General features: G+C 49.0%; 7 protein-coding genes across 7 annotated transcripts; 3 read left to right on the forward strand and 4 right to left on the reverse strand.

Annotated features, from left to right (window-relative positions):
- Positions 1 to 1,077: 1,077 nt before the first annotated feature.
- On the forward strand, positions 1,078 to 3,575 carry KY384_005809 (uncharacterized protein; the record flags this gene model as incomplete). The annotated part of the gene is made up of 4 exons (XM_044814307.1): positions 1,078 to 1,279; positions 1,331 to 1,464; positions 1,519 to 3,364; positions 3,415 to 3,575. 4 exons carry the CDS (start codon positions 1,078 to 1,080, stop codon positions 3,573 to 3,575), a joined length of 2,343 nt encoding a protein of 780 aa, XP_044668457.1.
- A 3,311-nt stretch (positions 3,576 to 6,886) lies between these two features.
- KY384_005810 (uncharacterized protein) lies at positions 6,887 to 7,722 on the reverse strand (the record flags this gene model as incomplete). The annotated part of the gene is made up of 4 exons (XM_044814308.1): positions 6,887 to 6,910; positions 6,962 to 7,445; positions 7,576 to 7,598; positions 7,663 to 7,722. 4 exons carry the CDS (start codon positions 7,720 to 7,722, stop codon positions 6,887 to 6,889), a joined length of 591 nt encoding a protein of 196 aa, XP_044668458.1.
- Positions 7,723 to 9,238: 1,516 nt separating this feature from the next.
- On the reverse strand, positions 9,239 to 13,480 carry KY384_005811 (uncharacterized protein; the record flags this gene model as incomplete). Its single annotated transcript, XM_044814309.1, has 9 exons — positions 9,239 to 9,394; positions 9,456 to 11,260; positions 11,307 to 11,352; positions 11,402 to 11,486; positions 11,536 to 11,574; positions 11,660 to 11,786; positions 11,840 to 12,272; positions 12,322 to 12,489; positions 12,986 to 13,480. 9 exons carry the CDS (start codon positions 13,478 to 13,480, stop codon positions 9,239 to 9,241), a joined length of 3,354 nt encoding a protein of 1,117 aa, XP_044668459.1.
- Positions 13,481 to 14,361: 881 nt separating this feature from the next.
- Positions 14,362 to 16,439, reverse strand: KY384_005812 (uncharacterized protein; the record flags this gene model as incomplete). Its single annotated transcript, XM_044814310.1, has 4 exons — positions 14,362 to 16,165; positions 16,223 to 16,293; positions 16,349 to 16,363; positions 16,407 to 16,439. The coding sequence occupies 4 exons, from the start codon at positions 16,437 to 16,439 to the stop codon at positions 14,362 to 14,364; spliced, it is 1,923 nt and encodes a 640-aa protein (XP_044668460.1).
- A 645-nt stretch (positions 16,440 to 17,084) lies between these two features.
- KY384_005813 (uncharacterized protein) lies at positions 17,085 to 19,259 on the reverse strand (the record flags this gene model as incomplete). The annotated part of the gene is made up of 2 exons (XM_044814311.1): positions 17,085 to 18,721; positions 18,779 to 19,259. The coding sequence occupies 2 exons, from the start codon at positions 19,257 to 19,259 to the stop codon at positions 17,085 to 17,087; spliced, it is 2,118 nt and encodes a 705-aa protein (XP_044668461.1).
- An 843-nt stretch (positions 19,260 to 20,102) lies between these two features.
- On the forward strand, positions 20,103 to 22,067 carry KY384_005814 (uncharacterized protein; the record flags this gene model as incomplete). Its single annotated transcript, XM_044814312.1, has 6 exons — positions 20,103 to 20,214; positions 20,270 to 20,313; positions 20,380 to 20,408; positions 20,499 to 21,110; positions 21,173 to 21,806; positions 21,858 to 22,067. The coding sequence occupies 6 exons, from the start codon at positions 20,103 to 20,105 to the stop codon at positions 22,065 to 22,067; spliced, it is 1,641 nt and encodes a 546-aa protein (XP_044668462.1).
- A 3,159-nt stretch (positions 22,068 to 25,226) lies between these two features.
- On the forward strand, positions 25,227 to 25,616 carry KY384_005815 (uncharacterized protein; the record flags this gene model as incomplete). The annotated part of the gene is made up of 1 exon (XM_044814313.1): positions 25,227 to 25,616. The coding sequence occupies one exon, from the start codon at positions 25,227 to 25,229 to the stop codon at positions 25,614 to 25,616; it is 390 nt and encodes a 129-aa protein (XP_044668463.1).
- Between the last annotated feature and the right edge of the window lie 1,633 nt (positions 25,617 to 27,249).

Here is a 27,249-nt window from a genome sequence, read left to right on the forward strand (position 1 = left end):
GATCAGCATGTTCCGGAGCATGATGGATGCTAAACAGTGGGTAGTCAGGATCCTGCCCTGCTGCTAGTCATTTCACTAGTGCGATGCTCAGCAGCAAGCGGCGTCCTGTTCCTGAAGAGCCAAACGGCCCCCAAGCTCGATTGGGATCTGGTGGCGGTTCTGGAAGGAACGCGTAAACTCACGTTGTCGTATTGGTATTATTATTATCGTGGGAGGTGGTTTCATTTCCTGTTCATGCTGCATGGCTGGGGCGTTTCGACTGCACATGATACACCACTCGCTCTCGGCTTGCTGCAGGTGCGTCTGCATCATGCATCTTCAATGTGTATATATATCCACATGATATATGCTATCTGCTATCTGCTGTACGAAAACAGTTGGAGATGAGAGTGTCTCACATCCAGCATATGATGGAAGCTCTGTTGCTGTGGCCTGTGCTTCCTCATGCCGGCAATGCCGCTGCTGCAGATCAGTCGTAGTCGCTGACTCGCACCCACTACTCGAAACTACCCAGTAGAACCGTAGAACTAGCGGTAGCCTTCCCACTCTATTTTCACCGACCTAATCCCTCAACCCTGTCTTACCTGCATTGCATACCAAACGTTATTTGCCTTCCTCCCTATACCTCTCTCTGCCTCTCTGTATCACTATCATTCACCACAGCAGCTCATTTCCCTGAGATTGATTGTCCGGTAATTGTTGGAGACGTCTCATCATCCAAGCGCATATTGCAGGAACAACAGCAGCTTAAAGGGAGGGGTTGCTTCACCCTCGACAACCCCACAATCCATCTCCTAGACCTCCTCCATCATCATTCCACGGGATCGCGAGCCATTTCAGCAGTGACGTCGCCTTCACACAAATCCTGCTGGGATAACCGAACATACACTGTGCGGGTGTCAAGCCAACAAGAGCGACGTGTGCGCAACGTCATTCTCCCATCCAGAGTATCTGCCTGCTCTTTTTCCACCTTCTGTCACGGACACTCAGCTCAGTAGACCACTGAGTCGCACAATTGTACTTGACGACCCCCTCTGACTCCGATCAATCTGCGCGCCTGCCTCGCATGCAGTAGTCATGGCCGCGGCAGTCATGCCCCAGCTCTCCAGAGTGTCGACCTCCTCGTCTTCATCGCACCTTCCCATCTCGCGGCAAAATACTACGTCATCCAGTGATGGACGCAATGCGCGACAGTCAAAGCGGTACTCCACCGCCTTGTACCTGTCAATGTCTGCGACCAAAGAAAAGGATCTTGAGATAGAGGATGACTTAGCAAGAGGTACCAAATTTGACAATCCTCATTGGGACTCGGTATGCTGAAATTGACCAGCTCAAAAATTGCAGAGAGACTACAAGGCCAAGATTTCGAGTCAATCGAAGAAGAATTTCGTGCTCGAGAAAGATGTCAGGTATCTTGATTCCAGGATAGCGCTGCTCATACAAAATCGGATGGCATTAGAAGAAGTAAGTCAGCCCTCCGCGTACGATTGTGAATCGCAAGGCTGACGAAGAGTCTAGCAAAACGAGGTAGCAAGCCATCTCGAAGACGCTTCGGACCTCCAAGAGGGCTTTTTCCCGAATGACGAAAAAACTCAGAAATACGGCAACCTGTTCTTCCTCCTCCAGACAGAGCCACGATATATTGCACATCTTTGCAGACTGGTGACAATGGCGGAGATTGACTCCCTCATGCAGACAGTTATGTTCACGATCTACGGGAACCAGTACGAGAGTAGAGAAGAGCATCTACTTCTGACCATGTTTCAATCTGTCTTGACCTACCAGTTTGACAACACCCCAGACTACTCATCGTTGTTACGACAGAATACTCCTGTGTCGAGGATGATGACAACATACACAAGAAGAGGTCCTGGGCAGTCATATCTGAAAGTCGTTTTGCAAAGCACAATCAACAAGCTTATCCAGCAGGAAGATGTCAACCTTGAGATCAATCCACTGAAAGTCTATCAACAGATGGTCGAACAAATCGAAAAAGATACTGGCTCTGTGCCCGATCATCTACCGAAGGGCGTGACGGCAGAGCAAGCTGAAGAAAACCAAGCTGTACAAGAAATCATCGCCCCTAGAGTCACCGATCTCATGAATCTTGCCAACGTGTTTCTCGATACGATCATCAACGGGCTTGAGGAAACCCCTTATGGCATTAGATGGATATGTAAGCAAATACGAAGCCTGACCAGACGCAAATACCCGGATGCCAACGATCAAACTATCTGTACGCTGATTGGTGGCTTCTTCTTCCTCCGGTTCATCAACCCTGCCATCGTCACTCCCAAGTCTTACATGCTTATCGACGGCGTACCAGCTGAGAACCCGAAGCGGTCACTCACGTACATTGCGAAGTTACTTCAGAACCTTGCCAACAAGCCAAGCTATGCCAAAGAGCCATACATGATCAAGCTGGCGCCTTTCATCGAACAGAATAAGGAACGTGTCAATAAATTCATGCTCGACTTGTGCGAGGTCTCCGACTTTTACGAAAGCTTGGAGATGGACAATTACGTCGCGCTGTCGAAGAAAGATCTCGACCTTTCGATATCTTTGAATGAAGTCTATGCCACACATGCGCTGCTTGAAAAGCACAGCAAAGACCTCGCGAGGCAGGATAACCCCCATCTCGGTGTATTGCTGCAAGAGCTCGGCTCTGCACCGGCCCAGCTGCCCCGTAAAGAAAATCGTGTGATCAACCTTCCCCTTTTCTCAAAATGGGAACATGCTATAGATGACTTTACGGCGGCCTTGGACATCACACAGGAGGAAGTGTATTTCATGGAAGCCAAAGCTACCTTCGTCCAGATTCTCCGCTCTATTCCAGCAAACTCAAATGTCCACCGTCGTCCGCTACGGCTCGATCGTGTGGCTGAAGCAGCAGGTACATCACGCAACGATGCCATCTTGGTCAAGAAAGGTATTCGATGCATGGAATTGCTCTCCCAGTTGCAGGAGATGAGCGTGATTGATAAGTCGGACGGCTTTTCTCTTCTGCGCGATGAAATTGAATCCGAACTTGCACATCTCGGTTCGCTGAAGGAAAAGGTGATTGACGAGACGAAGAAGCTAGAAGAGGTTTACCGTACAATTCGTGATCATAACCACTACTTGGTTAACCAGCTTGAGACGTACAAGTCGTATCTACACAATGTACGAAGTCAAAGCGAAGGCCAAAGTCGAAATCGCAAGCAGAAAGTGCAGGTGCTGGGACCTTACAAATTTACTCATCAGCAGCTGGAGAGGGAGGGTGTAATACAAAGAAGCAACGTGCCAGAAAACAGGAGAGCAAATATCTTCTTCCACTTCACAAGTCCTTTACCGGGAACCTTTGTCATAAGTCTTCACTACAAGGGTATGCTTTTAATCTCTCCGCAGTTCCGCTGTTCTAACTTTCAAATTCAGGGCGTAACCGTGGCCTGCTTGAGCTGGATCTCAAGCTTGACGATCTGCTTGAAATGCAGAAAGACAATCAGGAAGCCCTCGACCTAGAATACGTGCAGTTCAACGTGCCGAAAGTGCTGGCTTTGCTCAACAAGCGCTTCGCAAGGAAGAAAGGTTGGTAAGCTTGACCTTCTTCGGCCGTATGACAACAACGAACTACGCATCAGTGGTAGATATCAAAGTCACTGGGTTTACCACCAAAATTGGAATGGGCGCTGGTCCGTGTGACATTGGTCCGAAATAGAAGCGAAACGCCTTGCCCAACGGCATAACATCCTTTGGATAGTCGACCCCCGGCTGCCTATCACAACGTCTACCTGTGCATGCTGCACTGGGAATGGCGACACAGGACCAGTAGCACGCCCCTTTTCCGTCAACGAAATAGATCGGCCATGACGCCTCCACAACCCCCGGACCCAGGCTGATACAGAATTCGACGAACCCCAAACAGGAAATTCACCCCTACGCACCAAATGGACCCTCAAGCAGGCCTTGAGTTCCTCATCCCGCATCACCTCCCAACAGATCCCTCTTGCTTCGCTCACCACCAAATAACCAACCGAAATGAACCGGCGCAAAAACTCATCTTGCTCTATTTGTCAGATTCATATGCTATCTTGGACACAGCGTTTTCCAAATCTAAGCGGTACACCATGTCTTTCTTGGCAAGCGGGTGGTAGGTAGGTCTTGTACGATTAATGCGAAATTATTGAAAGAGAGAGGGAAGGGAGGATAAGCGATGTCTGACTATACTATTGAATTGAATGATATCTTGCAAAGCAGCGATTATCTCCTCATTCTTTTTTGGCCCAGTACTACTATCTGCTTGTCCTCCTCCATGTACTTCTCGAGAGAGATTTCGATGCACGCTGTATTGGGAGAGGATAATGGGATCATTCACTGGTGCCCGCGGCACGTTGCGTGGATGCACCTGTCCATTCTTGCTTATATTAAGGTACTCTATGGCATTCCCTGCTTTCTCCCCTCTTCATTACTCGAGATCTGTCTTGGCTTGTCGATGTTGTGTTCGAATGTACTATGCTATGGGATGATATGCCTTGCTGGCTGTCTTAGAAAAAATTTGGGATAGGTGGTTTGGAGGGGTTAGGTAGGGTGAGAGAGGTGAAGTGGTGGGCTGAGGATGAGAGGTAAACAGGTGGGTTGAGTAAGTTGAGTAAGTTGAGTAAGTCAAGCCATTCAACAAACCCAAAGAATCTAAGAATATCGGAGCACAATATCGCCGCCATTTCGGTCGACCAATGAAGTAGGATATATAATGAGACCAACGCATGCATCCAATCCCAGACTCCCATGTAATCGACGTAAAGAAGGGGAAGGGCAGGAAAGCAATGGAGATCACACTTTTGATTCTTTCGGACGAGTAGAGAATTCCACAGCCCCAACCCCTATCTTCACGCTTCTCTCCTCCCATCTCTAGCATTTTGCACAAAATACCCGCTCAATACACCTCACGGTTTGGGAATCCTAATGGTCCTGCTAACCATGGCGCATCCCCATCCCACAAACACCAACGCAACCGCATGCAACTGTCCCCACGCCTCCCCTGCCGCCTCCCCTGCACCGATCCCTGACCCCTCCGCAGTACTAATCCACCGCATCCCCAGTACATCCAGCACGCCACCCAACACCCCCCTTCCCCTCCCCCTCCGCCTTCCACCCGTCCAAACCACACACACGCCGCCATGCCGCCCACAAGGATATGGCTCATCGGGATCGGAAAGCCCTCAAAGTATTTACTCTTCCCACTCGCATCCTTCGGGATGGTAGCGACAGTGACATTGAAGCGCGCGAGGCGGGTAAGGCCGCAGAGGACGAAGAAGGCTAGGCAGATGGTGTCGAGGGGGGTGCGGAGGCCGAGGACGAAGGCGCAGGTGGCGGGGGCTACGCCGAAGGAGATTAGGTCTGCCAGGGAGTCGAGTTCCTGTTTTTATTCTTGTTAGTTTTATGGGGTACGGAAGGGGGGGAGGGGGAGGGAAACGTGGGGGGAGGGAAACGTGGGGGGAGGGGAAAGTGCAAAGGGAAGCGAAGGGGAGGGGAGGGGAGGGGAATGGGCGAAATACCTGGCCCATAAGACTCGACTTCCCCCTCCATCTTGCGATCTTGCCGTCTAGGAGGTCGAAGAAGCAGCCAGCGGGGACGAGGGCGAGGGCGAGGTAGATCCAGAAGTTGTTGGGTTGAGCGGTAGTGGTGACGGGGGAAGCTGGAGATGTGGGAGAAGGCAGATTGGTGAGGATGTGCCGGATTGAGGAGAGGATGGATAGGAAGCCGCAGAATGCTGTTTGTTTGTCATGGGATGTTAGTTGGTGGGATTGGGGGTGTGGATGACGAGGGTGATGGGGGTGAAATTGAAGAGGAGAGGAGGAAGATGTACCATTCATTTCCGTAACGACATCTGCAAGATGTAGCGCTTTGATCATGGAGAAGTGCCCTGCATCATCTGCGAGGAGTTTCTTTTGCTTTTCTAGACCTGTTGTTCAGATGAAGGCGTTAGCCTTTTCTTCTCACGTTCAACCAGCATTCTCAGAAGAATGTATCTTGGACCAAGGCATGGTGGACGTACTTGCTTGCGGTGTAGTGCTGGGTTTGGAAGGGGAGGATTGAGAATCAGAAGAGGGTTTCTCTTTCACGTCGCCAGTGCTGGCGGCGTTTGGGCGGAGTGACATGGTGCTGTGAACTTGAAGGATCAACAGCTAGGACGATAGGTGTGAGAGATCCGAAAATTGAGGACGGAATTCGAGGTCAATAAATACGCTTTCCCGAAAGCTTGGACAGCTTCACGAACAGGGTAGCACAGAGGTAGCGCCGACCAAGTTTCCTAGAGGTGCGGAATGTTGCGCCATTTAGCTGTGAATAAGGTGGACAGTCAAACAGATCATGGGGCTTCAGTTGAAGTGTCTTGAACTTGAGGTTCATTATGTTCTATAAGCTATGTAGTGGTTTGCATTGTGCAGCAATGCGGCGTTCAGTCCAATCCTGCCACCGTTCGGATGGGCGTGCAATCCTGTACCGTTGGATCCATCCTTGATCCACAAACCAATGCTCCGACATTGTTGGATCCGTAGGGAAACCATGAGAATCAAGGTAGGCTACCATTAGGTGCGACATGATCGATCCTTCCGACCCCGGCATTATGTTCATGGCGTTCGAGATACACCTACTAAACATATCTAGATTGCTCTTTACATCCCCACCACTTCCAAGTCTTTTCAAAGGATGCTTGCAGGCGAAGGTCAAACCCGGCCTCGTATCTTCGTCATGCATTCCCACCCATGGTATAACGCCAATGCTCCTTGGCCATTCAGAAAGAGTGAAAGTCAACTCAGAGGTTGCGCTAAGTTAGAGAGATCGAATTATTGAGGATTATTTGGAGGGAGAGGCGCATGATAGGAGTTCAACCTAATGTCGATTAGTGTTATGAATGGTCAGGATTCGTGACCTGCTTCCTCATTAGCAACTACATCTGAAGGGACATCAACGTTGACTATACCTTCAATATCCTCCGGGAGTAGTCTTGGTTGTCAGCAATACTGCCGTCGCTCTGCCGTCGCTGCATCATCACTGAAGGTTCTAGCCTCGAGTCGGAGGTCGACCCAGCAGAACTTGGCGACGGCTTGAGGTTGTTGTAGCTGCTCATCGCCGCATTCTGACGATACTCATTTTCAACCGCCTTCCTCTTTTTATATCGGAGGAAAAAGAACAGTCCACCCGCGATGGCCGCAATGGCGACCACTCCGACAACAACGCCCGCTGCGATCCCCGCAGTGTTTGTTCCTCCGCCAGACTTCGGAGACTGCGTCGTTGTGATCACTGTAGTTTGAGCTTGTGTCTGTCCACCAGCTGCGGTGACCACGAGAGTGCTGGCGCGCGTAATTACGGATGTAGGGTTTGCTTTATTGGCATTTTGTTGGGCTGCGGGTGTGGTTGTAGTCTTTGGTGAGTTTGCGGTAGTCGTATCTGAGTCATCCGATCCGCTGTTGGAGTTTTGATTTTGATTTTGGTTCTGATTCTGGTTGGAGTTTGAATTTGAATTCGAGTTCGAATTGGAGTTGGAATTAGAATTTGAGGATCCACCAGACACAGCACCGGGATTACTATTGGTACCCGTTAAGAAGACGGAGAATGCACTGGAACCACCACCTATTGCCAGTGTTAACTTAGAACGACGTAGACTGAGGTATCTTCACTTACACATTTCAGTGCCATAGCCTTGGCATTTTTCATTGCAAGATGAGTCTGAGGTCTTCCCATTTGATGGTGGCAGCTTGTCACCACACCAACAATCTGAGCCTTTTGTTGTAGCACCAACCGCTTTGCCTTGCCCCAGACATTGTTGCTGGCAGTATCCAGGTGATTGATATTGGTAGGACCCCACAGACGTCAAGCCAGTTGATGACGAGTAACACCCTTGGGCTTGGGGAGCCCCTTGAGCTTGAACTGATGCGAAAAAGGCTAATAGCGGTAAAACGACGCTGTTTGATATTGATGGTAATGATTTCATAATGGTGATTGTATCGTAATGGAGACGATTAGAGGTACAAAATTAGGCTAGATCTTGCGGGTGAATCAGCACAAGTTCTGAGCGTAATCCAGCCACGAGCAATTCCATTCAAGGGTGTGGCAGGATTGTACAAAGGAGGCAACTACCTTTATGGACCATCAAGATCCTCGAAATTTGTTTTATTGTGCAGGTCAAGGAACAATGGGTATCGGCGCTTCTGTAGGTCAGGTATTGTTGGCCCCTCTTTGTGCGGAACGAGTGCTGTCGACAGCGATTCCAAGTCGAATGTCGTATGAGTGATTATAGCAGTTGCGACCGCGTGATGGATTGATGATGGCAATCGTCTCGGAGAGTCGCTCAAAACGGGCAACGGCCAACACCCCAAGTTTTATTATGATGACGCGCTAAGCAGAAACGATAGAGTGGCTGCCAGCAGCTGTAATTGCGTACGCGAAGTGGATGTATAGCTGCAGGTGGCAGGAGTGAGGTTGATGTAGATGGCACGGTTCAGAAGTCGCGATGGTTGAACGACTGTGGAATGCCGTTTGGGGTTCGTTGTTTCGGATTATTGGCTCCAACCCCTTTAAGCAACGGCCAGTTACGGCGTTAATGAGAGTCAAATATCCTCCTCTTGGCGTCCAATGATATCCAACGAGTGTCTTTCAGCGATGGTTAGCTGATTGTCGATGAAACGGGGCGTCCATAGGCTTTCTCTTTTGATGGGAGAATGCAAAGGACAGAAGAGAGCGTCAGGGCAGAGGTCAGAGGGTCAGAGGTCAGGGAAGGGTCGGATGGCAGAAAAGAGATTGCGAGCTTGGCAGAGGAAAGAAAGGCCCCAGAGTCTCCACCAGTGACTAATCCTGCAGGCACGGACGGGCGTTAGACCCTTTCAGGTCCCATCTCGTAAGCGCACATGCTAGCAAACTCTATTTGGCTGTAGGAGGACCCCTGTCTCGCCAACTGAATCACTAAGCAGCCAACCAGAGGCCAGCGACTGAGGCCACTTGGCGGGCCTAAAACGGCCGCTCGTACTGCATGCGGTTAGTCATCGTAGCTCGGCCTCGGGATGCTGTCAGTACGTCAGACATACATATGCACATATATATATATATATATATCGTCTACAATAATGGCCCGGAATTGTCGCCTGCCGCCACAATGACACGATGATGCGACGTTCATAACCATCCTATTGAACCAGGTGTTCGAGCCGCATATGGAATGAGGTTGGAATTCACAATGAAGCCTATATGTACAAGCTATCTATCAACTATAATAGCGAGGTTCGTTGAACACATGATACGCATGCCCTCGTCTGCCTTCGCCTCGGAACATGGCCGGGAAGCGTAGACCCCCGTCCACTGCATCCTCTGCTATCTGCTCATCCGTGCCTTCGGGTTGCCCTACCACGAATTTGCCAACCTAATGTAGTCGTCAGTATGAGTGAAAGCTTTCAACACAATAGAGCTCTAGAATATCTTACCTGCAACTCGGTATCTGTGATCGTCGACCGGCTCACCCGAGCGTACCCCGATCGCTTCAGACCTTTGTAAAGGATGTACTCACACCAGCGGTCCCAATCCGTCGAATCGATATCTCGCATCCCGCTTTTCTCGCCGACATATGTATGATAATTGCCCTCTCCAGGCTTGATCACTAGGTAGCTCAGAAGAATCAGAGGCCTCGGGCATTCCTTCATCAGCTTCGACAGGTACTCCGACTGCAAGCGGCGGTCCTCAGGGTCTTCTTCTTGCCCGGAGTGGAATACCACAACGTCCACATGCTCCCCGTACGCGTCGAGCGTTGCGTGTATCGCTGGCGCTAGCTCGCCTACAGGTGATGGGAGCAAGTGATGAGTGGAATTGAGGATGGGGAATTTGGACAGAAGAGCTGCACCCCATGTGTGCTTGTTGGGACCAGGCCCAGCGTCCAGATACATGCCGAGATCTTCCGCCAAATATTGTGCCGTGTCACGGTTACCCATGATGATCCTCTGCAGGTCCGATTCCAGGAGTCCAATAACATCTATTTCGAGCTCCTTGATGAGATCACGTATACGACGTTCGGATGACCACATATCGTTATCGAGAGAAAAGTGGACGGTCCAGATGCCCGCAGTGATCACCTTGTCCTCTTTGTGGTAGGGTACGAAGTCATTTGTAGGAAATCGTAGGTAGGAGACCGATACGGCGAGTAGTTCCAATGCAGCAAGGATGTAGACGTAATACGACCTTAGTCTATTGGATGCTCTTGTGTTTGGCTTTCTGGGTGTCTTGGAAGATGGGGTGGGTTTGGGCACAGCAAATACACCAGCCCCAACGAACAACGCCATCGCCGTCATGACCCAGTCTGTATGCTCCCGCATCAGTGGGCCTCCGGGGACGAAAGCGTAGGCGACGACCCAAACGTGAGCGAGGACCAAGATATTGTAGATCAGGAAGCCTAGCCCAAAGACCACTGGCCCATGACGGGCAGCTGATGCAATGAGCGGTGGACTCAGTGATAGTAGCTCTAGAGCCAAGAACGCAGCACCTAGATAGCCAGTCCAGAATTTGAAGTTAGTCAACAGAAACGCCCCCATTCCAAGAATGCCAAAGCTGATCCAATTTGCGGCCCTTTCCTGGAAGTACAAATAATGTATCACGCCAGCCCCCATGATGAGCAAAGTGATGACACCATGTGCAGCAATAGGTCCTCTGACAGGAAACCCTTCCCAGACCCAATAAATCATTGTACTAGAGTCTGAAAGCAAAGAATGAAGGCCAAAGAAAAGGCCGGCAAGGCCAAGAGCAGCAGCGGTCGGAGACTTCACGGGTCCACCAGTCACTTCAAACCCGCCTCTGTTGTCAGCTGTACGTCTGGTCGATCGAAGCACTGCAGCGACTGCCAGACCAAATCCTAATTTGTTCCAGCCTCCATTGTCTGCATTGACAATTGGCCACAACGGATTGCTCGTATGATTTGCAAACTTTGCGAGACTTGACAGAATCAACCCCAAGCTCCACGCTAGTGCTCGAGCTTCAAGTCGGACAGGTGATGAACGCTCAGCATAAAAAGTTGCTGACCAAGCCAGGCACGTTGAGGAGACCGCAAAGCTAACGATCAACAATCTAATCTCGGGTTTGACCACTAAATAGGCAAGAAGTCCAGAAAGTGAGGCTAGATGGATGTAGCGAAGGTATTTGATGATAGCTGATCGATAGGATTTAGAGCAGAGGAAAAATGGTGAGACCGAGGACATGACCGCAACTTCGTAGCCAGAGATACCCATATGCCATAACGGGAAGTCTGAGCGTCGTCAGCAAAGTACAGTCATTATGGAAGGTGAACAGACACCAGACCGTCACGCCGAGAGAAGTGAGCAATGTCCAGAAAACAAACTAAGATTCATTAGCTGTCTACCCATCGCAGTGAACTTTGTTCGCTTACGCCATTGTAAACATCCGCGACGGCATCAATGGCTTCACCGACAGCAAATTCGGAACCAAATGCTTGGCCGATTGGCTTGTCTTTTCTACAATTGTGTCAATGCGAGGTAAGTTTCAGACTTCAAGAAAACTTACTCCTTCTCAATTACTGCATCTGAGACTTGCTGGCTTTTACTACGACGCACAACGATCAGATCAGGAGACAGAAGGAGCCAGCCATCTTCCTACATTTGCATATTTCGGAAGCCAATAGACATACCCTCTGCTTGCACCTTGCACATCCCTCACAGCTAGCTCGAATCCTTCGAAATCGAGTGCTGTCACCGCATCAAATCCGACATCCAGTAGAATCAGAGACCACTCAAAGAAGGAGTAGGTCGTATATGCTTATTCGTCGTCAGCCCGTTGTCGACGATCGATCTCAAGTAGAGCGTCTCACCTCCTGCCACTCTATGTACCTTGTGCTGTATGAAGTAGTATATCAAGGGTACCAATGTGCTGAAGAACGCCGTCGCTAGCCTCTTTCTCCACTTCAGCGAGTTCGGGTTTGCTTTCGGACTGAGCGCTATGCAACCCAACGTCCAGGGCAGTGTCGCCACAAGATAGGATATCATGAAAATGTCATGCCAGCCGTGGTCATCCGTAGATGTAACATATGTCCATCCACCGCACGTCAAAGTTCTGAAGATCCCAACCCCGAGGATGACTTTAGGAAGGGTAGTGTTCGGTCGTGCAGTGAGGAGGTAGTACAGGAAGACTAAGGCGAAACGTGGGCCAGAGGTTATAGCGATGAAGACTTGGAAGACCGCGCGTTCGGGGTAGCGGTCACCAATGGTGCTTGAAACGGAGGGAAACCATTCTTGAGGGTAGCCCTGGAAGAGTAAGCACTGGGAAGCTAGGGCAAAGCACGGCGAGCGTTACGTAGTACTCATTCTGCACAATCTTTTGATAGTGTAGGGACATGCCCACAATCAACGCCCCAAAAAACGCGCAGTACGCAACAACGGTGTGAATCCAACTGATCCATTTTCCTGAAAGGGCGAAGACAACGTCGCTCTCCTTGCTTTTGGGGGGTGCCATTACGCCAGGCTGAACGTCAGAAAAGATCAAAAGAGGCACTCATGAAATATGTAGACGGCTGTGGAGCCTAAAAGAGAGTATGGAAAGAGAAGGAGCTCGTCCAGACAATACCAGAGCAAAGACTGGTGAATAAACTTACGAGGAGCTTTTTGGCCCGAGGCGCGGTAGCAACAGCGGAACTGCCAAGAAAGCGGAATTAGGGCTCGAAGATAGGGGCTAGGGGTAGGTCTAGCCCCTGAGTGTGATATTCAATGCTCGTTCTCATGCTCATGCCCATAAAGATCTTAGAGTGTAAATGAATGTCTTTGTTTGATGATCTACGTACGATATTGAATGTTGCACGTCTTGTTTAAGGCCTTGCTTCGCTGAGTTCTCCCTCCCTATCTCAAGCTCATTTACCCCTTACTTAAAATGTCTCTCCCTCTCTGGCAGTATACTGGACTTGATCAAAGACTATCCTCGTCTGGTTGAGAGGTGCATCGCTCGAAGCTACAATTACACTCACACTCGTCACGTATTTGAAAGATCCATATGTCTGTAGTGCAGATCCCTGTGGTCCTGATGCCGTGTACGATTCGTAACCATCGGTATGGCCAAATCCTCCTGTAGTGAGGGCTGACAGGAAAAACTTTCCTGACACAGCGACATCACGACCGCCGCGTCCGACGGGAGCGACCAGAGCAGCAGAGAAGGAGTTGAGATCAAAAGATGTAGTTTCGGTCCCTCCAATGCTGAGGATGGTGTGAGGATCGCTATCGCTGACTGAGACCTCAGAGACCGCGTTATTGGGTGGCGATACCGGGCTTAGGGCCTCATTGTATGCGCCGACAGAAAGACTCGACCAGGTCAAATGTTGGTAGGGATTTTGAATGGCTCCGTTAGGCAGGTCGTCAAAGTTTACAAGGACATCGTAGCTGGCGGTTGGGTTACTTTGTGGGACTGGATTGGCAGCCGCGAAGGCTGTCAGGCAGACTAGAGCAGCAGGAGCGATGGTAATCATTTTGAGTATTAGGAAGGTCGATATGATGGTATGACCGATTGGCACTGGTGTTGAGCAAATCTTGGATCGATATGAAAGGTTTTCAGTCGCCTGAGATTGGTTTCGTAAGGGCAATGATAATGAGCTGGGTATGTGGCTCACAACAGAGGTCTTTATAGCAATCACCTAACCCTCCCATCAGCAAAAGACCCGAGGGCTATGTTCGCGCAGAAAGTCGTATTTGGACCATGCTGGGAGATTCGGATCGCCTCCACCATTACGAGATGTTTCCTCGTGTCTTGAATATTTCCTATGGGGAGATCAGATGATTGGTGGTTTAAGTTCGTCAGCAGTAAGCGATCAGGGTCCACGTGCTATAGTCGACAACCAAGGGAACAATTTGCGACGACTAATTGATCAGTCTTGCATTCGTGTAAGCCACGCTCATTGGTGTGGTGTTGTCTGCGGTGATTTCGAGTCCGAAGTGGGCTCTTTGTCAGGCTATGAGGGGTATTTTAGCAAACTCACTGAAAACTGCCGGTCATGGCCGGAACCTCCGCTGAAAGCTGATAAGTCCCATCAAATCAAGGCATTGCAGCACGAGTCTTCAAAAACCAAAACGCTCAATACGGGCACCCATGACCTTGCAGACTGCCAATAGACTATTCACATTTTTACTCGTGACCAACGGGCCGTGAATTTCATGCTGCACATGCACTCGGACCATCATAGCCGTCCTCGGTTTTCGGAGGATGAATGCAGAGGATGGCAAATATTTGACCGGCCTGAAGCTGCCAGAAAGGTGATAGAAACGTGATAAGCGGCTTGTTTTCCGAAAGTCAGTGACGGGTCAATGCGCTCTTTCACTCGTGCTCCAACACTATTTGATGCTCAATTACTAGTTACTCGAAGGTGGCGACATCTTCCATAAAAGATTGTTCGAGGCCTAGGTCAACGTTGAAGAAGGCAAAGTCGCCGACATCAGGGTGGTAAGGACTGGTGTGCATGGGTGACATAGTCAGATCATTATGCCCTGATGAAACGTCGTCAGGCTTGTCTTCTGCCTGGTAGATATTGGAAAGAGTTGACCGGGAATGTAGCTTTACCGACTCATTGATTGGAGGATCACGATAGCCATTTGAAAGATTGTCAACAGAAGAGACTCGTTGCTTCAGATCTTTTGCTGCCGGACCTATCATAGCAATGGATTTGTCCAGAAACCCAGCAGTGTGCTTTGACATTTTCAAGGTCCATTGGTACTGATCAAGCCTGTCAACACTGGATTCAAGGTCTTTTGTAGACTCTAGAGTCGTAGAGACCAATGCTTCGAAAATTCCAATAAGCCCAAGACTGTACTCGGAAGCAAAGTACCAGAAACTTTGCCAATGTTCAGGCTTGAGAGCTTTGACAAATGCCATTGAAGACATCGATCGAGCAAGAGCAGCTTGTCGGCAGATACTGACAAGCTCGGGATTCGCACACGTGGCCAAAGTGCGGACAATGGCTCTGTGGAGGGTAATCTCTGTTGCCCAATATGCTAAAAGCAGGTAGCCACTTGAAGAAAGCTTTCTAAATTTTACCTGCTCAATGTTCAGACATTGAGGAAGATCAGCATACCATTCTTTGAGCCTTATTTGCAAAGGCTTCGCTTTCATGAGCGCCCCTGTCGTGGCATCAGAGCTGTTCCGGATGTCAGACTCAGCGATTGCAGAGTACAATGATGCCAGGACGCCCGAGAGTATCTGTGTCAAGGATACCATAGAAGTGAAGAGTATCCGTCCCTTCTCTACTTCAGTGCTTCCTTCTTCGTCATTCTCGTCGGCAAAATTCTCGGGGAAATCTTGCTCCACTAGCGGCTCAACACTCCAGTCTGCAATAATAATGTGAGACGGTCTCCCTTGTACCAGGCTCGCCCACTTATCCTGCATGAATAATGCCCAAGCCAACCGCTTCCGAAGACCTCTCTCCCACTCAGGGATGTTCCAGCTTGAGCAGTCCTTGTGTAAGCCCAAGTCTTGACCGACCGCCACCATCTGGGCAGTGAATGGCCAGAATGTCTCACGCGATCTCTGCAATAGGAGCAGACCTGCTTCGACGGTCGATAGCTTCGGTCTATGGACTGCATAGTTCATACACTTTAGTGCTAGAGTCTCCAGAGCGTTCACGTCTGGGGCTGGAGAGCCTGAAAGCTCTTGATTATAGCTCCAGTACCCTGTGGCCAAGATATAAACTGCGGCTAACAGTACCGGGGAGAACTCGCGATGGGTACGGTCATACTTCTCCAAATAGACTCTTTTATGGAGGATGGGAAAGCTAGGATGCACGATTCGGAAATAGAGATTGATCAACGCCCTTCCATGCGGGGCTACAAGGTCTTCGATGGCGTCGAGGTCAGCAGTTTCTTCTTCGTATTGCTCAGTCCCTTGATCGGGGCGTATCATGAACACGTCATGGTTCCCAACACGCTGAAACGATGTGCCATGTGACGTGCTGGGATTTGCAAGAACCTTCTCTGCTGTCGCAAAGACTGGCTCAACGCTGCCGCTTGATCCGATGAGGAGACCGTGGTGCCGACGTTGTAGACCTAGGGTTCGCTTGAGAAGTGTTGGTCCCTTGAGATTAGCATAATCTTCGACGACCGTTTCCTGCGATCTCCGAAGGTCGGTAGACTCGGAGAATTTTGGACGCACAGTAGAACCAGAAGGTCTGTTCAGTAGGCAATGTCAGACAATCTTTCATTTTGGTCTGAAAGTTAAGGCTCACCTGTCAAGCTCTTCTTCCCGACTGATTGATTTTCGTTTTCTTGGTGGAATCTTCTCCACGAACGTGCAATCCTGGTTGTGAAAATCACAAAGCACACACTTGACAAGGCCGTCGTCGATCACACACCGACTTTTTCGCTTTCTGCAAGCATCACAGGGACGTGACTTGAGTATCCTCTGCTCACTAAACGACTGTCGTGCGGGCTTAGCGCTATCATTGGGTGTCGTTCGTTCGAACGGCGACATGCGCTTGGATGATATTGCTTGGTCTTCAATTAGAGAAGCGTAGTGAGTCATCGCGAGGTCTTCCTTCCTCCAACCTTCAAGAAGCCATATAGTCTAGTCATGAAGCTAAGTTTCTTCGATATATGTTTCTTTATAAAACATGAGAAGCAGATGTCTCATACCAGAGAGTTTTTCAACCTTGAAGTATTCCCATTAGAAGTAGATGTTACGAGTAGCTCTACTGATAAACCTTGTAATTAACACTCACGATGACGTGCAGCTGGCTACTACAAGGAGAGTCAAAAGGCCTTTCTGCGAGTCAAGATAACAAGGTCCCAACTTTCACGATAAGCGATCTTTGACCGATCGAGGTTTAGTGCGGTCTTTGATTGGCTGATTTGTCTAACATAGATGGAGGCTCTAGAAGTCGCATCTACCTGTGAGTGACAGCTTAGACAAGGTCCTTGTATTCATGAGAACGATTGGGAGCCTTCGTCTATCTAATCGAGCCAGAATTCATGTAATTCTCTACAAGTGATTTTTGTCAATGCTCGGTTCCAGCCAATTCAAAGTCAAGGGACTTGAAGGTCTGCAATAAGGGTATGCATCAAGTGAGTAAGCGTTCGTAGCCTACATGGTCACGAAGAATCTAGAAGCCCATTCCTCATCGCCTTATCAAATCGTTCAGCGATGGCCAATGTCTCCGCATCCATTCTCGATCCACCGAGAAAGGTTACGCTAAATGGCAGATTGCCATCCTCATCCCTGGGATTGTTTCCCCTGAGTTCATGGACTGGATAGGTTCCCGCAGGGACAGCCACAGCACACAAATCAAGCACATTTCCAAAATGTGTGAACTCTCCTAACACACTATTTTTGGCGATAGGGTCAGTTAGTACCTCTTCAACAGTCCAATGAGTAGGGGCTGTTGGTACGACGACCACTTCGACTCCTGCCGCACTGTACTCAAACACTTCCTCTGCTTGGCGTGTATAAAGAGCTTTAGCTTGAAGATCGCGGTAGGCATCAACAGCTGAACTTTGTCTCGCAACGACAGCTGAGAAAATCTCTTCTATGACTGGGTGGAGATTGGACCGGTTCTGAGCAAGCCAATTATCTGGTAGGCTGGCGAGGCGCTCGCATACGAAGCTGCCGTTGTAGAGTAGCTTACCAGCCTTTTCGAAAGGTGACCAGTCGATGGGTTTCAGATGACCCCCAAGCTGTTGGAGAAGTTTCACGATCTCGTTAAATTTGCGACGATAGACAGGGCTACAGATGAGGAGAGATTCTGGCGGCGGAATGCCAAATGAGAATGATGTAGCCTGAGGACCAATGGAGTTGACGTGTCTCGGCAGGGGAGCACATGCTTTGGAGTAGCGATCTGTTGGATCGTACTCAACGCTCGAGTCCCAAATCATACGTGCGTCATCTACGCTTTGGGCGATGATAGCTATACAGTCGAGAGACAAGCAGGCTGGAGTCACCCCTTGAGCACTAATTATTCCTCTGGTTGGCTTGTAGCCTACTACACCATTGAAACCCGATGGGACGCGTCCTGAACCTGCAGTATCTGTGGCTAGGGAGAATGAAACTAAGCCGGCACCTACGCTGACACAATTTCCGCTAGATGATCCGCCTGAAATATAGTCCGGGTTGAAAACAGATTTCGTGATTCCGAATGGTGAACGACACCCGGTGAGTCCCGTGGCCAACTGGTCCAGATTCGTTTTGCCCACAAATATGGCACCTTGCGAAAGCAATATATCATATGATCGAGCGCTTTGGGAGGGTACATGTGCTAAAGGCGGACACGCTGTTGTAGTCGGTATACCAGCGATATCGATGCTATCCTTTACACTGAAAGGCACACCAAAGAGTGGTGGTCGGCCGGTGGTCGTTGACCAGGCATTTTGCAGCTGACTTGCTCGGTCTAAAACCGCGGACTTGGTTTCTTGGTGAATCCAAACCGCTGGATCAATCTTCGAGTATTTCTCGATCTTCTCTATGACCGCCTCCATTACGGTAACTGGGGATAAGCCTCTGCGGTATGACTTTTGCAGACCAGCAACGCTAAGATCACCGTCAAAGGCTGGAGGTGTCTGTGGGGGTGTCGTGCCGCAACTGTGGATTGGGGCTGGGACATATGGTGCGAGGCATTTCAGAAGCGGTTCCAAATTGCCGACGAAACCGAAAAGGCCTTGTGACCAATGTATCATGTCAAGCGAGCAACCTTTGAATTTAGTATTGTAGCCAGCGGTAGCCTCTTCGATACCACCTTTATCGTATCAGCCTCGATATAAAGTAGATTTCAAAGTTGAAGTGGGAAACGCACAGCACTCAAATCCTCTATCATTTGCCTCCCTGATGGTGGTGGCAAAGCAGCACTCGGTAGTCACGCCGCTTACGAAGAGGTGTGAGACTCCTCTCGCCTTCAGTCTTGCAAGTAATGTTGTATTCCAGAAGGCTCCTTTTCCTGGCTTGTCGATGACTACTTCATTGGGAAAAGGTTTCAAGTCGTCAACGATATCATGCCCATACTCGCCTCGTATAAGTAGGCGACCCATTTCCCCCATATCGCCAATGACTTTGTTGTGCTGGACATTGTCCGGGGCATCAGCTTGGCGATTTAATTTGGAGGACGGGCAGTCTGAGAGGTCGGGCTTGTGGCCCTCCCGGGTGTGGAAGACGGCTAGGCCAGCACTTCGGAAGATGCTGAGCAACTTCTTGGTGGGAGCAACTGAGGCTTGCACAGCTTCAAGGGAGCCGCCCTGGATATAGCCAAACCCACCTTCAAGCAGAAAGTCACGTTGCATGTCAATGATGAGTAGCGCGGTCTTGTGTGGGGGAAATGAAAGTCATACGGCTTGGCTGGAATGACAAGCTCAGAAGGAAGGGCAGAGATCTTCGACGCCATGTCTGCCATCGTGTTGGTATAGAGCTCGCAATGCTTCAACAAGGAGAAGATGAAGAATCTCAGGTTCAGAAACAAGCAAGATTCGCTCAACCTACCAAGATCTTACCCCGCGCCCACGAAGCGCTGCGAATCGAGCTTTTCCACATGGTCAACTTCATCTCCGTAGCAGACAAAGCTCACTCGACGCAGAGGGTCCCGGGAGATTCGAAGATACGACCGACGGCACGCCCGACGGCGACCGCAGGCGGTGGCTTGCAGCTTCGGACTCGAGCAAAGGAAGGGAGATAAGATCGTGGGGTCGCGGAACAGCGGCTGTTGATTGGCTAGAAGGATACTCTAGGCCTCTTACAGTCTAGTATGCCCCTTACTCTTTGGTCTAGACCCTCGAGGCCTTGGACTATCTCGAACCCCTTGATGCCCTCCCATCTTATCTACCAATATGATGGCATCCTGGGATATACAGATGTTTTCTAGATATATGTGTATCTACAATGATACACCCTGATTTCCTATTGTGCATGTGCCGACGCCCACCTTCTTTGCAATGCGTTCATAGCCATGGCAGAAGCAGAGCTATTTTCTGTCCATATGTCTTATCTTCTGCACCTCGACACGTCCTCACAATGAACATATATGCTGCAGTCACGTCTCTGCTCTGATCATCCTTGCACATTCCTTTTCTGCACCTCGGAAAATATTTACCAACCTCTGATTGCTGTCTGCCTTGACAAACTTGATCGTCATGTCTTTCCTTTCTCCCAATCGCCTCAAGGCTCGCATTGCCCCACAGCTACATCGACGGGTTCCATTCGAGGCTGGCATGTACGCCAATAGCCCACGATGGTCGAATAAAGGTTTGCTCAATGAATGAGTCCACTGCCTACGTTGTGCTCACAAAACATCTGTCAGATCTTGACCCTGTACCTGTACACATGAGGACATGGGGCGGCTTGGTAGCGACCTTCCAGACGCTATAATGCAGTCTTCTTCGCTGTATCAGTGTGCTAACAGAGAGCTAGGATTACTGGGCATATTGGACGTCGGACATGTAAGTCTTTGATCCTGTACTCGCAGCAATAAACATGCTTCCCAGCATGGAACACTTCGAGATATTACGATGAGTCCTAATGTCGCTTAGGCTGGCACCTCCGCTTGCAAGCACTGTCTCATCTGTCATGGCTCTCGGCTTCACTGCTCGAGAGACCATACCAATCGTGTTCTTCGGCTTCGCCATCTGTAGCGTGGTCATCACATTGACGGGCAAGATGGGCGCCCAATACAGTATCGCCTTTCCTGTCATCGTCCGATCAATCTTTGGAATGTACGGCTCTTACCCAGCCATCTGTATTAGAGCCTTCGTTGCAGCCATGTGGACAGCGATTCTTTGCGTACAAGCCGGAGGCTTTTTGCAAAATTGCATCCAGGCGATATGGCCAAGCTTCAGAAGGTTCCCTAATCACCTTCCCGCGGATGCTGGCATCACGTCCGCGGGCTTGCTGTGCTTCTTCCTCTATTGGATATTTCAGACAATGCTGGCCCTGATGCCTATTCAGAAGCTTCGAATTCTGTTTCTCGTCAAAGCAGTCATTGTGCCTCCCACCTTCTTGGCCTTGTTCCTTTGGGGTGCCATTGTGACAAAGGGTGGAGGACCTCTAGTGACTGGTCATGCCAAATTGACGAGTACCTACATGAACACTGCCTACTCGTCCCTGACCGGGCTGAACGCCATCATAGGCCTGTTCTCCAGCATGTCAGTGATCCTTGTAGGAATGTCAATGCGCAAGCTTGATGCTGACTGCGATGTCTCTCTAGGGCGGTCAACATGCCAGATTTCGGGCGATTTTCCAAAAATGGTCTTGCAGGATACCACCAATTTTTTGCACTGCCAGTAATAGGGACACTCGGAGCTCTAACGCCAATCTTCGTCACATCAGCTCACAGCTACATCTGGGGCGAGTTTCAATGGTACATGCCTGCCGTGATCATGGATTTCGATAGTCGGGCCGCTCAGTTCTTCACCGCCTTCTCTTTCATGCTCGCGACTATTGGCAATCAAATTGCTGCCGGCACTTACCCCTTCAGTAACGATGTATCTGGTCTTTGTCCGAAGTACATCAACATCTTCCGAGCCACTGTCATCATCTCGGTCTTTTGCGTTGTCTGCACCCCATGGAACATTATCAAGAACGCTGCTGGTCTTCTAGCGTTCCTTTCTGGTTACTCTTGTCTGATGGGACCCTTGGCCGGTGTCATGGTATCTGATTTCTACCTCATCAAGAAAAGAAAGCTCGATATCCACGAGCTGTATAAGGATCACGGAATCTATCACTACTCTTATGGTGTGAATTGGAGAGCATTTGCTGCCTTTTTCATCGCATTCATCCCTTTGCTTCCTGGGTTTGCAAAGTCTATCAGTGTGACTTTGAATGTTGGAGGGGCATGGAAGGTGAGCTCTCGAATTGTCTTCGGGACCGTGAATAAAGCTGACGATGTGTAGATTTATACGTTCGCTTGGTTATATGGCTTCTTCATCGCTGTTCTTAGCTACTACATCATCTGCACATACGTCTCACCTATCACTAGTGCGCTGGTCGACGAGGCAATCCTGCCACCACAGAAAGGCGACGACAGTTCCAGTGAGGGTAGCACCTATGAGACGAAGGATGGCGTTCGAGCAGAGACTAAGGAGGTCGGTGACGTGGTCTAGGATTGTTTGTCCTAATGGTGAGGAGGAAGCTGCGACGCACTCACTGGAGTTTTACGCCTTGAGCGGCTGTTCAGTCAGCGAGGAAAATCCGTGGGACCATTTTCGAAGTGTACGACGACGTATGTATTTACCTTGGTAAAAAGCGAATGATACAATCGTTTGGAAACGAAGTTCATATGAATCATCTTTCAAATCCTTGATGTACGCGAGCCACAAATCTATTTTGGTTTCCCTGGTGCATATTTCCCTTTCTTTCTAGCAGGAAACTTGTAGTCACTTTTGATATAGGATTTCTTTTCTACGTGAGTCTTCATTCACGAGAGCCCGGTGCGAGAATTACGACTTTCTGTTCTGGTAGGAGCGAAATGTTTCTCAATGTTCTTGTGCCTCATATTTCGGCTGAACATTGCTAGTTCGCAGGCTTCCTATTGTCTCTTGTCCGATGGCAGGTAGATCGAAGGCTTGATGTCATCTGGCACCTTCTCTCGCTGTTGCTAACGTATAGGTTCGTCATGATTTCGACGAGGGGGCTTCTTCTCACGACGGCTTTGCTTATCGAGAGTCATCCGGTAACAGTCAAATCAAAGATTACAATGTACACTATATCCTCAACAGAACCATTGGGCATCCAGTCCGAGGACAAGACAAGATTTGCGTGAGCCCTCATGAGATGAATGATCTAGCTTGAGAGACAAGTGTTGTGGTGCCGTACTACTTGCTGGTGGCAATTAACGCTTGTCACCTCAACAAAATAGGCTCCTGCTCGCTTTTCTGTCTCAACGAACAAAGCTTTGTTCTCGACAATAGCGTTACTTCACCTTCCACAGGACCCCGGCAACTACAATTCTGACTCCCGATCTCCCTGATCCTTTTCAATCTGACGTTCGAATACATCGACTCACGCAGCTAGCTACCAGAAATAGCCCTTCGACGTCTCCCTCGCTCTCAAATTATGAACGCACCTGGATGGCAAGAGCCAGCCGTGTGGGGTTACCGAATTGACTGTCGATGCTATGAAGCTCTGAACCCTATGACAAGTTGCAAAGCCACAAGGTACCAGAACTGTGACAAGGTTTCACAATTCTACAAGTCCCAGATTGTACAACGAAAGTTTGAGATGGAGGGACTTCAAGATGACCTACTTGACTCCAGTAATGGAGGCACAAAAAACATTCCTAATCAAGAATTACAGGCTATAGTAGACAAAATCGGCCAACTAGAGGATGAACAGAGGACCTTGTGGCGAGACTTTTACGATGCAATTAACAGGGAAGTACAGGAATTCAAAGAGCACCATCCTGATGGACATTAGATTGAAGGCTGGGGTGAATGGAGTGCTCATGTGCTGGCTTACTGAGGTTTTGTGTCCAAAGTGATCATGATGACGATGATGATTTAAAGAGCATCAGATACACGGAGGTCGTACTGTGAGAAGGGGTCAAATGGGAGCAACTACTTTGGCTTGGGCCTGCTCGAAATGATTCCAAATGAGGGCCATGTTCAGCGTAGGTCGTCCTCCACCCTACCCATTATGTCTCTTGGCTTCCGATGGTCAAAGATGAACCTCAAGCACCAGTAAATCTTGAAGCTAACGACCCCGAATTCAGCTCTGCCTAGGCGTAGAAAATACAGGAGAAATTGAGATGACGGGAAGAAATGCTTGCATTCATCCAATGCCAAAGACAAGGCCTTTGATATCCACGCTGGCATAAAGGGTGGAAGGGTTCTTGAGAGAACAAAATGTGACGCGAATAATACCCCCCAACCTTTAAAACTGGTGGATCAAGCTTATATTATGCCGATGCCTCCCTGCAATAAATTACCATCGATATCAAGAAGGTAGCGCGCTTCTAGATGCTCCATTCCACTGCCTGCTGTCGAGCTTTCATTTGATGCTACTTGTCCCCTCATCCCTCCACTATCCCCTCTTCTTGTCACAATCGGTACAAATTCTACGCAGTATGTCAGCTCAAAGACGCCTCGCGCTATATAGTCTGACTCACGGTAGATAACTAGGTGCATAGCTCTGATCCGGGCTCACCGCTTTCCCTCCAAACAATTGATCTTCTGTAAAGGAAGGGAAGATGGCTGAGTTCCCATCCACCATGGACAATAGCGTCAAGCCATTCCCTGGAACGAACGAATCGGTCCAGGTGGACAAAATGCTGAAGGTGCCGCACTGCACGCCATTGTACGGTGTACGTGAAGCTGGTACCCCATTGGATCCGGTTTGAGTATAGGAGCACAAGGCGGGAGCTGAGAGATCGTTTTTGTCGATGCCGTAGGTAAACGTGCAGGTAGTGTCTTCGTTATCGCAAAGACGCGTGAAGGCTGTGATGGTCCATTCTCCTGGTGCGGCCAACATCATTGATTTGACATTGCGTTTTGGTGGCCGGGCAGATGTGAGGAATGGAGTGGTGGCTAGGGAGAGGGCGAGAAGGATGGATTGGAAATGCATGATCAAATCGTTGATATTAAAGTAGCGAGTTTGGCAAACGTATGCATGAAGGGGAGACCTGAAGATGAAATGAAGAAAAATAAATACTCATATATCGATGATGAGGATATGCAAGGAGGAGTAGCAGCATACATCCTGACGTGAACGTAATCAAACGCGAGCATAAGGTATGGAATGCTCGGCATGAAACCCACGTGGAGAACTCATAGAGTGCAGAATTCAAGCACTTAAGGTAGACATGCCTATGATCATGAATACCTGTATGTACTTTGTGTTCAATCAAAGAAGTCTCACCCTCTCGAGCATTATCCGAATGTAGAAAGAGTCTAGTCTAAACACCTCGTCTGCCACATAGCCCTTCTTTCAGCTATGAATCGCCTGCGACCGAGACTTAGTCTTGCAGTTTCGAAAATCTGTTCCCTGGTGTTATCAAGTAGTGTAGTGCAATTGTTTCAAGTAGTACAGTGGCGATTATCGCAGTGGTGTCCTATACATTACATGTTTCTAACACATTAAACATGGGACAACTCGTCACACTTGTCTTTGAATTCACTTTGTCTGGTGTAAAAAGATCCTCCGTCAAATAAAACACCGAACAACTACATTTTTCCTCCATCATCGAAGTCCGTCTCGCCCTTGCTCATATCTCAACAAGGTCTCTCTCTGTACCTCGTGAACGACGCACATCCAAACCAAGAAAAATGCCTACAAAATGCAAGTGTCCAGCAGACCCGTTGGAGCGTACTCAAGTACACAAGACACGTTGCATGAACCGTGCATGGAAGAAAATGGACAAAATCAACGAAAAAATGAAGCCAACCATCGACAAGGAAAACGAAAACCTGGTGTCACTGGAGGCTGAGTTCAACTTTGATCTATTCAACAAGGCTTCCGATGAGGTGCTCAATCAAGACCATCTTGAGTACAACCTCAAGGGAATAGAGCTCGATAAGCTGGATAGGGAGAGGAAGGATGGGATCAGAGATGCTTGGGTGACTTTCCGCGAACATTATCCGGACACACACGTCGCAGGCTTGCCCAAATGGGCTCTCGAGGATCCACCAGCCGATGACGAAGCGAACATTCATTGATATGATCCGAGAAGACTCGAGTGAGAAGACAGAAAATAGCGATTCAGGGCGCAAGATAGGGGAAAGATAGGGGAATGATTTGGCGTGCTATGTCAAATTTCAGCCTAATTCAGTCACTTTATCATTGATTAAAGCTGGAGAGCGTATCAAGACTCAAGCTACTTTGCTGGAAGGTCTAAAGCTGCACGCCTGCTGGATAGTGAAGGGCTGGACTGTAGGATACTTGTGAGTAGTGAGATGATAATGCTCTCGAAAATATTAGTTTCACTGCTTACGAAAGTCAGATGAAGGGGAGTCTTACATAGCGAAGAAATTAGCCAACAGTTTGAAGGATAGGCACATCTACCCTTACAGATCCACTTTTCCTGACCATTGGGCATTTTCTGTACAAGTTTGAGGCCGTGATTTACGCGTGCTTGCTCGATGAACGGCGCCATCTGCTTGGGGATTTCCGCTATTTTATGTTCTAACCGCTGCCTTTGACGATCAACCTCCGCCAACTCCATCCTCTCTTCCGGCGTGGGTTTATTTTTCCAAGGCTTCAACCTTGATCGTTTAATGATGCCTCGTGGTAGCTTACTGAGTCGTCTCCTGAAGTCCTGCCGATCGCTTTCAAATGCGTCTTCAATTTGTTGAATTCTGCATGCATAGCACTGCTTTACCTCGAACTCATTACCTTCGCCGTAGTGTTCTTTATCTGCTCTATTGACCTTGCGTTTGCAGCAACCCCACCTGTCGCCATTGATAATGATAGCCATTGATCTCAACTTCACTAGCTTGGTCGGCGAAATAGATGGATGATGAAGAGTGCTGGATGCTTGATTGAAGTTCTTTCGAGTGTTATGTTGCTAACAGATCGAGCAGTCACAACGGCCATCTCTGCAAGACAGGATATGATGCACTACTTTTGGTGTCGTGCAAAGTGTGAGTCTAGATTCACGAAACCAAACCTTACTCATACCGATGTGACGCTCTGGGAGGCGACTGGGAATCAGGAGACTTGCCGAGTAAACAAGCAGAGGCGTTTGATACGCCTGCCTTCGAAACCTTACATCATAATCTAAACGAGTCTTACAATAACCAATTGGCCGTCTTTGAAAAAAACTGTCTGCAGATATCCCTATTTTGAGCCGGACATGGCGTCCATCACCAACCACCAAAGAATATCATCGAAAGGCTGAAGTTGGCCTTAGAGTACTAGTAACATGACAGAGGTGACCGGGCATCTCACTCTTTGGAAAGACTCTAGGCGGCTTAGGCTTTCCTGACACGACGGCAAATAGTAGACATAGAAAACGGCAATACTCAAATAAGGAAAACTGCCTTGAAAGAATCGGGAGCTGTCAATGGAAAGCGTACACAGTCTTCATGCCCACTGCACATAGACACGCGAGAGAGTCTGCATCGGAGAACGCAGAATGATGGGACCTAACATCCATTATCACAGCTCGAGAGCCTCATTGTTCACTAAAGAGATGCCATTTGAAGATGATGGTATGCCTGAGATCATGATGGCCATGCAAAATACCAATCTTACTGTCATTACCTTCATACTGTATCGCGGGCCACCTTGCCGTAGAAGTGGCAGATGCCTTGTGGAACACCCTCCTCTCGAATCATGAGACCTGTTTGG

Source organism: Bacidia gigantensis (genome assembly GCF_019456465.1).
Source record: "Bacidia gigantensis strain McMullin 20006 chromosome Unknown contig_246, whole genome shotgun sequence".
Classification (NCBI taxonomy): domain Eukaryota; kingdom Fungi; phylum Ascomycota; class Lecanoromycetes; order Lecanorales; family Ramalinaceae; genus Bacidia; species Bacidia gigantensis.